Genomic DNA, 16870 nt, shown 5'->3' with positions numbered 1-16870 from the left:
AGGCAAGAAAACTGGAGTGGGTTTCCATTTCCTTCTCCAATGCATGCATGCATGCTAAGTGGCTTCAGTCGTGTCTGACACTGTGCGACCCTATGGACAGCAGCCTACCAGGCTCCTCTGTCCAAGGAATTCTCTAGGCAAGAATACTGGAGTGGGCTGCCATTTCCTTCTCCAAAATAAAAGCATACATACTGTATTATTCAATGTATATATTTATATTTCATTATATTATAGATGAAAATTATGAGCAAAACTAACCTAGGATGTTGAAAGTCAAGATAGTAGTTACTTTTGGTATAAGGGGATAGTTAATGGGGTGGGCTGGAGCTGGAGTACTAGAGGTTATCCAGTAAGGCTGTATATCAGGATTGGCAAAGTATGACTTGCCTGTCTAATCTGCCTGCCATTTGATTTACGAATAAAGTTTGATTTGAAAACAGCCATGCCCATTCAGTATGTTCAATGGCTGGATCATACAACATCAAAATTAAGTAGTTACTACAGAAAACTGTATGACCAGTAAAAGCCTAAAATATTTACTATGCAGTCTTTACAGAAAAGAAAAAAACTCCGTAGCCTCTATTCCATATTATTGGCTGGGTGTCAGTTGCATGTGATAGATCAATGAGCAAGCAGTATGCTCATGAAATGCATAATTTGCTGAATGAATATTATCTTTCTATTAAAATATTATTTATGATTCAGTGTATTGTTACTTTCTTCCTATGATTATGCAGTTGTGTTCAGCTTGCTTTAGATGATTCACAAAGGATAAAATGCACAATCTTTGTTTTCAATAACATCAAAGCCTCAATAAAGACTCGTGGCATATCACTCAGGGCAGAAGTAAATGTCACCCTGTGTTTTAGTGTTTTTACATTCACTGGCAATCAGAGATAGTAAAACAAAGAACAACCAAAGCAGATTTTATTTTTAGCTTTTAAATAGAAGTTATTTATCACTTCATAACAATTTACCACAAATGCAGTAGCTTAGAAGTGTTTATCTCATAGTTTCTGTAAGTCCACAGTCTGGGCACAGCAGAGCTGAGTCCTCTGCAAGGCTGAAAGCAAGAGGTTGTCAGGGCCAGGGTCTCTTTTGAGGATCCACTGGAGAAAAATATTCTTTCAAGATCATGTAGCTGTTGGCAGAATTCAGTTAGTTCCTCACAGTCTGTTGGATTGAGGAACTGTGTTTCTTGCTAGCTGTTGGCTAGAGAAGGCAACACTGAGTTTCTAGTTGGTTGCTGGCTGGAGACAACCCTCAGTTCTTTGAGTGTGGGCCTGCACAACTTGGCAGCTTATTTTATTAAAGCTAGATCATATGTGACATCAGCACAGGAGTCATGCCCCACTATCTCTGCCACATTCTACTGGCTAAAAAAAAAGTATAAATCCTACCCACAGTCAAAATCAGATAATTACACAAAGGCTCAAGAAAGAAGGGGCAATCAGAGACTATTTTATTATTTCATAATCTGTCTTAACAAAAGGATGTAGATGGAGAACCTAGTTAGATTCTAAACTATTTGAATTCAATAGTGGTGGACTTTTCATTTTTTTTTTTTTTGAATCATATAGTAGTTTTATTTTTATTTTTTTTAATTTTATTTTATTTTTAAACTTTACATAATTGTATTAGTTTTGCCAAATATCAAAATGAATCCGCGACAGGTATACATGTGTTCCCCATCCTGAACCCTCCTCCCTCCTCCCTCCCCATACCATCCCTCTGGGTCGTCCCAGTGCACTAGCCCCAAGCATCCAGTATCGTGTATTGAACCTGGACTGGCAACTCGTTTCTTACATGATATTTTACATGTTTCAATGTCATTCTCCCAAATCTTCCCACCCTCTCCCTCTCCCACAGAGTCCATAAGACTGTTCTATGCATCAGTGTCTCTTTTGCTGTCTCGTACACCGGGTTATTGTTACCATCTTTCTAAATTCCATATATATGCGTTAGTATACTGTATTGGTGTTTTTCCTTCTGGCTTACTTCACTCTGTATAATAGGCTCCAGTTTCATCCACCTCATTAGAACTGATTCAAATGTATTCTTTTTAATGGCTGAGTAATACTCCATTGTGTATATGTACCACTGCTTTCTTATCCATTCATCTGCTGATGGACATCTAGGTTGCTTCCATGTCCTGGCTATTATAAACAGTGCTGCGATGAACATTGGGGTACACGTGTCTCTTTCCCTTCTGGTTTCCTCAGTGTGTATGCCCAGAAGTGGGATTGCTGGATCATAAGGCAGTTCTATTTCCAGTTTTTTAAGGAATCTCCACACTGTTCTCCATAGTGGCTGCACTAGTTTGCATTCCCACCAACAGTGTAAGAGGGTTCCCTTTTCTCCACACCCTCTCCAGAAAAATTTATTATTTGTAGACTTTTGGATTGCAGCCATTCTGACTGGTGTGAAATGGTACCTCATAGTGGTTTTGATTTGCATTTCTCTGATAATGAGTGATGTTGAGCATCTTTTCATGTGTTTGTTAGCCATCTGTATGTCTTCTTTGGAGAAATGTCTATTTAGTTCTTTGGCCCATTTTTTGATTGGGTCGTTTATTTTTCTGGAGTTGAGCTGTAGGAGTTGCTTGTATATTTTTGAGATTAGTTGTTTGTCAGTTGCTTCATTTGCTATTATTTTCTCCCATTCTGAAGGCTGTCTTTTCACCTTGCTGATAGTTTCCTTTGATGTGCAGAAGCTTTTAAGTTTAATTAGGTCCCATTTGTTTATTTTTGCTTTCATTTCCAATATTCTGGGAGGTGGGTCATAGAGGATCCTGCTGTGATGTATGTCAGAGAGTGTTTTGCCTATGTTCTCCTCTAGGAGTTTTATAGATTCTGGTCTTACGTTTAGATCTTTAATCCATTTTGAGTTTATTTTGGTGTATGGTGTTAGAAAGTGGTCTAGTTTCATTCTTTTACAAGTGGTTGACCAGATTTCCCAGCACCACTTGTTAAAGAGATTATCTTTAATCCATTGTATATTCTTGCCTCCTTTGTCAAAGATAAGGTGTCCATATGTGCATGGATTTATCTCTGGGCTTTCTATTTTATTCCATTGATCAATATTTCTGTCTTTGTGCCAGTACCATACTGTCTTGATAACTGTGGCTTTGTAGTAGAGACTGAAGTCAGGTAGATTGATTCCTCCAGTTCCATTCTTCTTTCTCAAGATCGCTTTGGCTATTCGAGGTTTTTTGTATTTCCGTAGAAATTGTGAAATTATTTGTTCTAGCTCTGTGAAGAATACTGTTGGTAGCTTGATAGGGATTGCGTTGAATCTATAAATTGCTTTGGGTAGTATACTCATTTTCACTATATTGATTCTTCCAATCCATGAACATGTTATATTTCTCCATCTATTAGTGCCCTCTTTGATTTCTTTCACCAGTGTTTTATAGTTTTATATATATAGGTCTTTAGTTTCTTTAGGTAGATATATTCCTAAGTATTTTATTCTTTCCGTTGCAATGGTGAATGGAATTGTTTCCTTAATTTCTCTTTCTGTTTTCTCATTATTAGTGTATAGGAATGCAAGGGATTTCTGTGTGTTGATTTTATATCCTGCAACTTTGCTATAGTCATTGATTATTTCTAGTAATTTTCTGGTGGAATCTTTAGGGTTTTCTATGTAGAGGATCATGTCATCTGCAAATAGTGAGAGTTTTACTTCTTCTTTTCCAATTTGGATTCCTTTTATTTCTTTTTCTGCTCTGATTGCTGTGGCCAAAACTTCCAAAACTATGTTGAATAGTAATGGTGAAAGTGGGCACCCTTGTCTTGTTCCTGACTTTAGAGGAAATGCTTTCAATTATTCACCATTGAGGATAATGTTTGCTATGGGTTTGTCATATATAGCTTTAATTATGTTGAGGTATGTTCCTTCTATTCCTGCTTTCTGGAGAGTTTTTATCATAAATGGATGTTGAATTTTGTCAAAGGGTTTCTCTGCATCTATTGAGATAATCATATGGTTTTTGTTTTTCAATTTGTTAATGTGGTGTATTACATTGATTGATTTGCGGATATTGAAGAATCCTTGCATCCCTGGGATAAAGCCCACTTGATCATGGTGTATGATCTTTTTAATGTATTGTTGGATTCTGATTGCTAGAGTTTTGTTAAGGATTTTTGCATCTATGTTCATCAGTGATATTGGCCTGTAGTTTTCTTTTTTTGTGGGATCTTTGTCAGGTTTTGGTATTAGGGTGATGGTGGCCTCATAGAATGAGTTTGGAAGTTTACCTTCCTCTGCAATTTTTTGGAAGAGTTTGAGCAGGATAGGTGTCAGCTCTTCTCTAAATTTTTGGTAGAATTCAGCTGTGAAGCCGTCTGGACCGGGGCTTTTGTTTGCTGGAAGATTTTTGATTACAGTTTCAATTTCCATGCTTGTGATGGGTCTGTTAAGATTTTCTATTTCTTCCTGGTCGAGTTTTGGAAAGTTGTACTTTTCTAAGAATTTGTCCATTTCTTCCACGTTGTCCATTTTATTGGCATATAATTGTTGATAGTAGTCTCTTATGATCCTTTGTATTTCTGTGTTGTCTGTTGTGATCTCTCCATTTTCGTTTCTAATTTTGTTGATTTGATTTTTCTCCCTTTGTTTCTTGATGAGTCTGGCTAATGGTTTGTCAATTTTATTTATCCTTTCAAAGAACCAGCTTTTGGTTTTGTTGATTTTTGCTATGGTCTCTTTTGTTTCTTTTGCATTTATTTCTGCTCTAATTTTTAAGATTTATTTCCTTCTACTAACCCTGGGGTTCTTCATTTCTTCCTTTTCTAGTTGCCTTAGGTGTAGAGTTAGGTTATTTATTTGACTTTTTTCTTGTTTCTTGAGGTGTGCCTGTATTGCTATGAACTTTCCCCTTAGGACTGCTTTTACCGTGTCCCACAGGTTTTGGGTTGTTTTGTTTTCATTTTCATTCATTTCTATGCAAATTTTGATTTCTTTTTTGATTTCTTCTGTGATTTGTTGGTTATTCAGCAGCGTGTTGTTCAGCCTCCATATGTTGGAATTTTTAATGGTTTTTCTCCTGTAATTGAGATCTAATCTTACTGCATTGTGGTCAGAAAAAATGCTTGGAATGATTTCTGTTTTTTTGAATTTACCAAGGCTAGCTTTATGGCCCAGGATGTGATCTATCCTGGAGAAGGTTCCATGTGCGCTTGAGAAAAAGGTGAAATTCATTGTTTTGGGATGAAATGTCCTATAGATATCAATTAGGTCTAACTGGTCTATTGTATCATTTAAAGTTTGTGTTTCCTTGTTAATTTTCTGTTTAGTTGATCTATCCATAGGTGTAAGTGGGGTATTAAAGTCTCCCACTATTATTGTGTTATTGTTAATTTCTCCTTTTGTACTTGTTAGCATTTGTCTTATGTACTGTGGTGCTCCCGTGTTGGGTGCATATATATTTATAATTGTTATATCTTCTTCTTGGATTGATCCTTTGATCATTATGTAGTGACCTTCTTTGTCTCTTTTCACAGCCTTTGTTTTAAAGTCTATTTTATCTGATATGAGTATTGCTACTCCTGCTTTCTTTTGGTTCCTATTTGCATGGAAAATCTTTTTCCAGCCCTTCAATTTCAGTCTGTATGTGTCCCCTGTTTTGAGGTGGGTCTCTTGTAGACAACATATGTAGGGGTCTTGTTTTTGTATCCATTCAGCCAATCTTTGTCTTTTGGTTGGGGCATTCAACCCATTTACGTTTAAGGTAATTACTGGTAAGTATGTTCCCGTTGCCATTTACTTTATTGTTTGGGGTTCGAGTTTATACACTGTTTTTGTGTTTCCTGTCTAGAGAATATCCTTTAGTATTTGTTGGAGAGCTGGTTTGGTGGTGCAGAATTCTCTCAGCTTTTGCTTGTCTGAAAAGCTTTTGATTTCTCCTTCATACTTGAATGAGATCCTTGCTGGGTACAATAATCTGGGCTGTAGGTTATTTTCTTTCATCATTTTAAGTATGTCTTGCCATTCCCTCCTGGCTTGAAGAGTTTCTATTGAAAGATCAGCTGTTATCCTTATGGGAATTCCCTTGTGTGTTATTTGTTGTTTTTCCCTTGCTGCTTTTAATATTTGTTCTTTGTGTTTGATCTTTGTTAATTTGATTAATATGTGTCTTGGGGTGTTTCACCTTGGGTTTATCCTGTTTGGGACTCTCTGGGTTTCTTGGACTTGGGTGATTATTTCCTTCCCCATTTTAGGGAAGTTTTCCACTATTATCTCCTCAAGTATTTTCTCATGGTCTTTCTTTTTGTCTTCTTCTTCTGGAACCCCTATGATTCGAATGTTGTAGTGCTTAATATTGTCCTGGAGGTCTCTGAGATTGTCCTCATTTCTTTTAATTCGTTTTTTCTTTTATCCTCTCTGATTCATTTATTTCTACCATTCTATCTTCTAATTCACTAATCCTATCTTCTGCCTCTGTTATTCTACTATTTGTTGCCTCCAGAGTGTTTTTAATTTCATTTATTGCATTATTCATTATATATTGGCTCTTTTTTATTTCTTCTAGGTCCTTGTTAAACCTTTCTTGCATCTTCTCAATCCTTGTCTCCAGGCTATTTATCTGTGATTCCATTTTAGTTTCAAGATTTTGGATCAATTTCACTATCATTATTCAGAATTCTTTATCAGGTAGATTCCCTATCTCTTCCTCTTTTGTTTGGTTTGGCGGGCATTTATCCTGTTCCTTTATCTGCTGAGTATTCCTCTGTCTCTTCATCTTGTTTAAATTGCTGAGTTTAGGGTGTCCTTTCTGTATTCTGGCAGTTTGTGGAGTTCTCTTTTATTGTGGCGTTTCCTCGCTGTGTGTGGGTTTGTACAGGTGGCTTGTCAAGGTTTCCTGGTTAGGGAAGCTTGTGTCAGTGTTCTGGTGGGTGGAGCTGTATTTCTTCTCTCTCCTTTCGAAGAGTTGGGTTGCTTTTCTGGGTGCCTGATGTCCTCTGCCAGCATTCAGAAGTTGTTTTGTGGATTGTACTCGACGTTTAAATGCTCTTTTGATGAATTTGTTGTGGAGAAAGTGTTCTCCCCATCCTACTCCTCTGCCATCTTGGCTCCTCCCCCGGAGTTTTCATTCTTAACACTGATATTAGATTTCAAACATTAATTTGGTTCATTTCTGTTGTTGAAGTATCAGTCCAGACACTTGGGGTATGGAGTGGGGGTGGTAGTTCCAGGAAGAATTACAGTGCTTGAATTAAATCCCCCTCACACTTTCTTTCTGCCATTAAAAGTTCTTACACAAGGAATAATAGCCAAATATGCATTAAAGAAAAATAGCTAAATGAGAACACATTATTGGATTTATTGCTATCTAGGCAAACAAGCAGAGAAGCCGATGGCACCCCACTCCAGTACTCTTGCCTGGAAAAACCCATGGATGGAGGAGCCTGGTGGGCTGCAGTCCATGGGATCACGAAGAGTCAGACACGACTGAGCAACTTCACTTTCACTTTTCACTTTCATGCATTGGAGAAGGAAATGGCAACCCACTCAGTGTTCTTGCCTGGAGAATTCCAGGGATGGGGGAGCCATTTCAGGGGTCACATAGAGTTGGACACAACTGAAGCAACTTAGCAGCAGCAGCAGCAGGCAAACAAGATGCCCTCTATTGATGTGAACCTTCTCTATAAATGAGATACATGATATCTGGGTGTGAATTTTCACCTTTCCTATGGATCTAGAATTTCTAGGTCCATACAGTAGTCTGTATCCATTGCTCAACTGGCCACAATGACAAGGATGACCAAATTCTCCCCAGAGTCTAGATCCTTACACTGAGTACCACAGGAAAACGGCAAGTAAGACAGCAAGAACACATACACATAAAGACTAATCATTTACCCAAAGTGACCTCAGCCACTAGCAAAGTTGGACCCAATTAACATAAAATACAAAATTCTCCAAGTCAGACTTCAACAGTATGTGAACCGTGAACTTCCAGATGTTCAAGCTGGATTTAGAAAAGACAGAGGAACCAGGGATCAAACTGCCAACATCCATTGGATCATCAAAAAAGTAAGAGTCTCACAAAAACATCTACTTCTGCTTTGACTATGCCAAAGTCTTCGACTGTGTGGATCACCACAAACTCTGGAAAATCCTTAAAGAGATGGGAATACCAGACCATCTGACCTTCTTCTTGAGAAATCTGTATGCAGGTCCGGAAGCAGCAGTTAGAACTGGACATGGAACAACAGACAGGTTCCAAATAGGGAAAGGAGTATGTCAAGGCTGTATATTGTCACCCTGCTTATTTAACTTATATGCAGATGAAGCACAAACTGGAATCAAGATTGCTGGGAGAAATATCAATAACCTCAGATATGCAGATGACATTACCCTTATGGCAGAAAGCAAAGAAGAACTAAAGAGCTTCTTGATGAAAGTGAAAGAGAAGAGTGAAAAAGTTGGCTTAAAACTCACATTCAGAAAACTAAGATCATGGAATCTGGTCCCATCACTTCATGGCAAATAGATGGGGAAACAGTGGCAGGCTTTATTTGTGGAAGCCTCAAAATTACTGCAGATGGTGACCACAACAATGAAATTAAAAGATGCTTACTACTTGGAAGAAAAGAAATGACCAACATAGACAGCATATTAAAAAGCAGAGACATTACTTTTCCAACAAAGGTCCATCTAGTCAAGTTTTTCCAGTAGTCATGTATGGATGTGAGAGTTGGACTATAAGGAAGGCTGAGCACCAAAGAATTGATGCTTTTGAACTGTGGTGTTGGAGAAGACTCTTGAGAGTCCCTTGGACTGCAAGGAGATCCAACCAGTCCATCCTAAAGGAAATCAGTCCTGAATATTCATTGGAAGGACTGATGTTGAAGCTGAAACTCCAATACTTTGGCCACCTGAAGCGAAGAGCTGACTCATTTGAAGAGATCGTGATGTTGGCAAAGTTTGAGGGCAGGAGGAGAAGGGGATGACAGAGGATGAGATGGTTGGATGGCATCACCCACTCAAAGAATGTGAGTTTGAGAAAACTCCGAGAGTTGGTGATGGACAGAGGCCTGTCATGCTGCAGTCTATGGCGTCACAAAGAGTCGGACATGACTGACTGAACTGAACATACCAGAAAGTAACCCATTTATTGGGCAAAAGCAAGTGAGTAGCTTGAGAGAGATGGATTTGGGAATGGATATATCACCATCCCTATAGATCAATATGGTAGTGAAAAGACAGAGGCTTGGAGACTGAAGTACATGTTTTCTTCTCTCTTCATTGTCTTCATAATTGTTCCAGTGAAAATCGATTTGCTTTCTTATTTTTCTAGCATACTGATAATCTAGACATAGTAACGTGTATCTCTCTATTCCCCAGTGCCTAGAACAATGCCTAAGCTTTCCTTTTATATGGATGATTTCATTTATTTTGCTTTGCAATATTGTCTCTGTGGACCACTGGTCACTCAACTTAGTAGCTAAAACCCTTCTGAGATTACACAGCACTATATTATATTAATAGATGGAGATAGAAGGATTTCTGCTTTTCTATATATGCAGCCCCAGGGGTATTCACATTTTACCAATGGCTCCACAATTAAATTCCACTTTACTATAAAATCAATGGCTCCAGAGCTGTAACTTGTTCACTCTCTGCTGATAAAGACAGAGAAGGCTTGTTTTTCCCCATAAAGCTGGTAAGAAGCTAGAGAAAGGTGTTTGTTGTATTGATTTTATGCTTTGTCACTCTGTGTTCTATTTACAATTGTTCAAATGAGCCTACAAAAAAGTCAGATAACATTAGGTTTTACCCTGTCCTCAGAGATCCATATAACACAGACAATTGAGCTTTTCTACTTTATAGTCAAATATTATGATGATGATTTTCTCAGATTGAATGCTATCTTGAGAACTGGCAATTCAAAGGAAACTATAGAAAACTAGCGTAAAGGAAATAGCAACACATATACTTGTTGCAGGGAATTCACTTTTAGGAAATAAGTTTTATCTAATAATTTTTAATGCTTGATTGAGAAATATTAATGTTATAATAACTAATATTGCTATTCTTTGATTTTGTTTTCCTAGAATTTATTTTGACAGTGGAAATTTATTACTTTAAACTTATTTTTTAAATTACAATTGAACAAAAATTCATAACATTTTTAAGTTGCCCTTTCTATTTCTTGAGTGTCTATTGAAAAAGTCTATTGGTGGCTCAGACGGTAAAAGCATCTGTCTACAATGCTGGAGACCTGGGTCAGGAAAATCCACTGGAGAAGAAAATGGCAATCCACTCCAGTTCTATTGCCTGGAAAATCCCATGGACAGAGGAGCCTGGTAGGCTACAGTCCATGGGGTCACAAAGACTTGGACACGACTGAGTGGACACGACACGATTGTATACTCAAACCAATATTCATTACCTAATACTCCCTGAAGAGTAGTAATTTCCTCCTGATAAGTCAGGTAAGAAAAAAAAAAAATAAGCACTGGTTAATAAGAAACAAAATTCTAACATATGCTGAAACATGGATGACACTTGAGGACATTATTTCTAGTGAAGATAAACCAGTCACAAAAGAAAAAATATTGTATGATTCCCTTATATGAGACACTTAAAGCAATCAAAATCACAGAGACAGAAAATAAAATGGTGGTTGCCAGGGACTGGGAAAAGGGGAGACTGAGGAGTTATTGTTTAATGCATATAGAGTTTCAGTTTTACAAGATAAAACAGTTATGGAGATGGATGATAGTGATGGTTGCACGGCATTATGAATGCATTTAAGTCCACTGAAATGCACACTTTAAAACCATTAGAATGGTACATTTTATGTTAGTTGTTCAGTTCAGTTCATCCCGTCAGTCATGACTGACTATCTGCAAACCCATGAACCGCAGCATGCCAAGTCTCCCTGTCCATCACCAACTCCAAGAGTTTACCCAAACTCATGTCCATTGAGTCGGTGATGCCATCCAACCATCTCATCCTCTGTCATCCCCTTCTCCTCCTGCCCTCAATCTTTCCCAACATCAGGGTCTTTTCAAATGAGTCATCTCTTCACGTCAGGTGGCCAAAGTATTGGAGTTTCAGCTTCAACATCAGTCCTTCCAATGAACACCCAGGACTGATCTCCTTTAGGATGGACTAGTTGGATCTCCTTGCAGTCCAAGGGACTCTTAAGAGTCTTCTCCAACACCACAGTTCAAAAGCATCAATTCTTCAGCGCTCAGCTTTCTTTATAGTCCAACTCTCAGTCCATACATGACTACTGAAAAAACCATAGTCTTGACTAGACGGACCTTCATTGACAAAGTAATGTCTCTGCTTTTTAATATGCTGTCTAGGTTGGTCATAACTTTTCTCCCAAGGAGCAAGTGTTTTTTAATTTCATGGCTGCAATTACCATCTGCAGTGAAATGTTAGTTGTATTTGACCACAATTTTTAAAATTGTGGAACAAAACAAAAACTAGTGGCACTGGATGATAACTGTCCCACAGAGCCTTATACCAACTTATCCACTTGCACCTACCCTCTAGTGTCAGTGGATGTGCTGATCCTCATCTTTGTGAGGGCTAATTATTTGGTTGGCAAAAAAATTAATTCCGTGTTTTCCATAACAGCTTACAGAAGACCCAAAGGAACTTTTTGGCCAACCCAATACTGTCATGCTTTATATTCAATCTCCGCAGTTATAAAGAATCTACCTGCCGATTCAGGAGATGCAGGCATTGTGGGTTCAATCCCTGAGTCAGGAAGATCCCCTGGAGTAGGAACTAGCAACCCACTCCAGCATTCTTGCCTGGAAAATTATATGGACAGAGGAGTCTGGTGGGCTACAGTCCACAGAATCGCAAATAGACACACACTGTTTCCTTAGGGAATTTTCTATGCCAATTAACTCCTGTCATTCTATAGTTTTAATCTATCACTATGTAACATTTTTAACTTTAGTTTATAAATATGCTCAGTTCTTTTTCCTATATTACAAATATCCTCCATCCACCTTATGGTCACCTTTAGTCATGGCTTATTTTTCTCCTTGCTTTTACTGACAAGTTTCCAAAAGTAATGTATACCATGACTCCAGGACTTTTCCATTTATTCCCCAAGCCACTGTGGCAGATTCTCAGCTTTTATTGCTGGATTCAGCTAGTTTTTTTTTGTTGTTGTGGTTGTTTTTTTCTTAGAGTCATTCATGTGTTCTCAGCAGCACTTGACATTTTTGATCCTCAGAAGCACACATTCAAGCAGTTCAGTACTATTGTTCATGTAACACCCAGACATGACACTAGACTCTCTTGGTTTTAGTGGTTCCAGGAAGGCTATCCAGTCTCATCTTGCTTTAGCCTATATAGTCCTTTCCAATAACTTCTATCAAATTCCATCTTTATTGGTTTTCTCTCATAGAAATCTCCTCCCTGAAGGTATCATCCACACTACTGGACTAACATGACACTGGATTAACAGGCACTCCTGTGCTTCCAAACATGTATTACTAGCAAAAATCTGGAAATGTTTGCCTGGAAAGTCATGCCTACCTGGGCACAGCAGACTCAACATCTTTAGCTGAATTTCTCTTTGTCATTTCTTACATAAGATATTCAAAATTGAATGTATTCAATGTATTGATTTTTCTTAACTCTCTATCCATTTAATCTTATAATATGATGGAGCTAAAAATTCTATCAATATAGAAAATAATTATTATCAAAATATATGGAATTGTTTGGATGTATTTTCTTAAATTTAAGAATAAATATTATATATATATATATAGTGAAAGCTATAAATCAAACTCTGTTATATATATATATAAATAATCACTTACACATGACCTTAGATAACTCTCCTAACCAAGAGAACATTTATCTAGATATCTTCATGTAACAATATAATGTATTATTTCTATAGGATGTGTGCATTGTGAAGATAAATGCTACCAGTCCAGGAAAACATGGAAATCTTAGGTAATTCAACATCTAAATTTCCAACTTTCTTGTTGACTGGAATTCCTGGCCTAGAGTTTGCCCATGCTTGGACCTCCATTCCCTTCTGCTGTCTTTATGCCACTGCCCTTTCTGGGAACAGCATGATCCTGCTTGTCATCATCACCCAGCAGAGTCTCCACAAGCCCATGTACTATTTCCTGTCCATGCTGTCAGCTGCTGACTTGGGTTTGACTGTTTCTACAATGTCAACCACATTAGGTATCCTCTGGTTTGATGCAAACGAAATCAGTCTACATATGTGCATTATCCAGATGTTTTTTCTTCATGGGTTTGCCTGCACAGAATCTGGGGTGCTGGTGGCTATGGCCTTTGACCGCTGTGTGGCCATCTGTGATCCTCTGAGGTACACTAGCATTCTCACTAATTATAGAATCATTCAGATGGGTCTCTTGATGGTTATACGCACTGTAGTATTAACTGTACCACTACTTTTGCTTCTTAAGCCCCTCAATTTTTGTGGCAGGAATGTGCTTTCCCACTCCTACTGCTATCATCCAGATGTGATTAAATTAGCATGTTCAGATACTCAGGCCAATAGCATCTGTGGATTAATTGATCTCATCCTGACCACAGGAGTAGATACGCCATGCATTGTCCTGTCTTATATCTTGATCATTCACTCTGTTCTTAGTATTTCCTCCCCTCGAGAACGACACAAAGTTTTTAGCACCTGTGTCTCCCACCTTGGAGCAGTGTCTATTTTCTACATCCCCATGATTAGCTTGTCACTGGTGCATCGCTATGGGCGATCAGCCCCCAAAGTGGTCCATTCAATGATGGCCAATATGTACCTGCTTTTTCCTCCTGTGCTCAACCCCATCATCTACAGTGTAAAAACAAAGCAGATTCGCAAGGCTATACTCAGTCTTCTTCTTATGAAATAGACAGAGATAATTAAGTTTGAGAAAATCATGATAGAAGTGGCTTTCACTGTAGAAAAGCAGTTCTGGTAGGTTACTGTCTTTTGGACATTTTTTTTTCTCATCTTTCCATTTGTTCCACAAATATTTGGTAAGAATTTTTGAGTTTTCAGTCATAAAATACATATATAATATACCTTAAGGGATTTACAGTCCAATAATAGAAGCAGAAAAATAATAATAATGACATAATTTAAGTAATGCCTATAGTAACTAACATTTATTGTCCATTTTATACTAGGCATTCTATTAACTACATTTAACATATACTACTTATTCTTCAAAACTGCTTATTGAAATGATTAATTAGATTTTAGAGGTGAAGAAACAGACAAAGACATTTAGGCCATCAAAGGCAAGACATCTAACAGAGCAGGACTGAGGCTTGAATTCACACTTTTTGTATCTTAGATACTGTGTTCTTCACACACGTATTGTGTACTCTTCCCAAAGCAATGACAAAAATGTCACAAGATCAGAAGAAGGAACTGGGTCTTCACATCTGTGTGTCATGCATTTAAAATACTTTAATGAATTTCTAGCAGTATATTTTAGCTTTTAGTCTTTATTCATAATTAATAGTACAAAAAGTAGAAATAGATATGCCACGGCATGCAAGCCACAGGTCATTATCTAGTACTGAACAACCAATAGAAAATCTGCAAGGATTAGGGACATTAGCTAATTCATTACAGCAATTTAGAGAACTGGAGACATCATGAAGTGGCATGTAAGGACCTTTGAGGTAGAATTTGTTAACTTTCTTGTGTTCAAAGGTCCTTTTGAAACCTAATGAAATCCATCAACCTTTTTGCAGAGAACAGTCACATATAAAAGAACTCATATTATTTTCCATAGAATGTCAGAGGATTCACAAAATGCCATGAAGGGCCTACATGACTCTCTTAGTCAAAGAACCAAAGTAAAGAATTCATAATTGTTTGGCTATAAATGGTGATACACAGCTGGACTTAAAAAGTTTGGTTCCTGAAAAGAGATGCATGATGACAATATCAAGAGATGGACAGAAACTTAAAACTCAGTTGCACAAAATGGTTGAAAAATACGGAGGAAAAGGGAGATGGAAACCTGATGGGAGACCCATCAATATTATTGCTGTTGGAAAAGTGGTCCAAGATAGGAGGGATGAGCCATGAATCCCAGAAACACTGGGGGCAGCTGTGAGCTGGAGCCAACTCACACTAGTTTGCCCGAAGCCATAGTGTGCATCTCTTCTCAACTCCGCATTAATGATGCCACATTGACAGCTAGAATCACCACTGATACTATGGCATTGGTAAATACTGAAAATGAGTTTCGTGTCTTTTTTCCTAGGATTTCAGTTTGCCAGCACACCAGAGACTGGGGTCTGTCTTACATTTGGCTTTGTGAAAAGCAATAGAAATTAAAAGACAATGCCCTTAAAATCTAATGTGTGAAGTAATTATAGAGACAAAAAAGTTATAAAACAATGTATGAAGTGTTGCCATAGTTGCTAATACAAAATTATACCCCTTATGTGTGCTACCTTCTAAGCTGAAAATGTTTCCAAAGGTAAATGGAGGAGAGTATTCTGCAAGCAATTCTGTGGAACAGTGTAAGAGGTATTGTGTCACCATTTTACTCTTCATGGAAGAATACTTTCCTGAATTTTACATTCATAGGTCCTATCTAGGCACAGCATCAAAGAATGTGAAAACACAAAATATTTCCTTCTCTTTCCTTCTGATTTTTTCCCTCCATCACATTCTTCCAAGTGAATTTAGTTTACAAGATTTTCATTAGTTGCTTAAAGAACATTTGCTTAAACAATATTATTTTAAGAAGAACTGATTTACAGATTTGGTTTAGAAATTCCATTGTTCTTCCTGAATTGTATACATAGGGGATTTTTGTTCTGAGAGTTCTACATGCCTGTTTCCTGCATAGAACTTCAAAAATATAGAACACACAAAAATGTTAAAGTTGAGGAACTTTCACTTTGAGATGCCCAAAGGACTACAGCATTATAAAGTGTAATCCTAGCTAAACCTGCTAAAGAAAAGATTCTATATCTCTTTGGATACTTCTGGCTGGATCTGAATGTGTGTGCACATACACAAACACACACACACACACACACACACACAAACACAAGATGATGGGAAGGGAGAAATATATTGGGAGATTTTATGAGGTGCAAGCAGAAACTTGGATAATTTTATTTAGCTTGAGTTGTATTGATCTACAAATTATCTAAGATACTATATATACATGCTGCTGCTGCTGCTAAGTCACTTCAGTCGTGTCCAACTCTGTGCGACCCCATAGATGGCAGCCCACAAGTTTCCTCTGTCCCTGGGATTCTCCAAGCAAGAATACTGGAGTGAGTTGCCATTTCCTTCTCCAATGCATGCATGCATGCTAACTCACTTCAGTCGTGTCTGACTCTGTGCAACCCTATGGACAGCAGCCCACCAGGCTCCTCTGTCCACGGGATTCTCTAGGCAAGAATACTGGAGTGGGTTGCCATTTCCGTCTCACATATACATGCTATTTACTGTTAATCAGTAAAGGAGGTTGGCTTGTGCTTTGCTTAGATGCAGAGTGGACTTGAGGTAAATTTACTAAATTAGCATTCTAATAAAATTCAGTACTTCAAGGAGGCCCCTTTTAAAAGATACTGAGGAGAATCTTGTAGATCAGAGTAGCTCATTCCCTAGGTCACAGGTGGAAAGAAAATAAGCTGACAAGGGAAAAAAAAAAGAGAGCTATGTGAATGTGAAGGCATAACATAGTTTCACTATGTTTTTCTGTACCTTACTTATGCCCTGATTCTTTCATTTATGTACATCTGTTGTGTTCTCTGTCTTTCCCTTTTTCCAATTCTGTACAGTAATTCCAATTTGATCAATTTATGGAAAAAATTAAAATTTTTCCTGCAGAAGGATGGATCTAGTTGACATCTCTCAGCCTGGAAA

General features: G+C 37.8%; 1 protein-coding gene across 1 annotated transcript; it reads left to right on the top strand.

Annotated features, from left to right (window-relative positions):
- Positions 1-12914: 12914 nt before the first annotated feature.
- LOC133261301 (olfactory receptor 51F1-like) lies at positions 12915-13874 on the top strand. The gene has a single exon (XM_061439802.1). The coding sequence runs from the start codon at positions 12915-12917 to the stop codon at positions 13872-13874; it is 960 nt and encodes a 319-aa protein (XP_061295786.1).
- The last annotated feature ends 2996 nt before the right edge of the window (positions 13875-16870 follow it).

This window comes from Bos javanicus, chromosome 15 (assembly GCF_032452875.1).
Source record: "Bos javanicus breed banteng chromosome 15, ARS-OSU_banteng_1.0, whole genome shotgun sequence".
In the NCBI taxonomy this organism is placed as follows: domain Eukaryota; kingdom Metazoa; phylum Chordata; class Mammalia; order Artiodactyla; family Bovidae; genus Bos; species Bos javanicus.
Note: the sequence above shows the minus strand (reverse complement) of the source record. Positions and strands in the feature narration are given on the sequence as shown.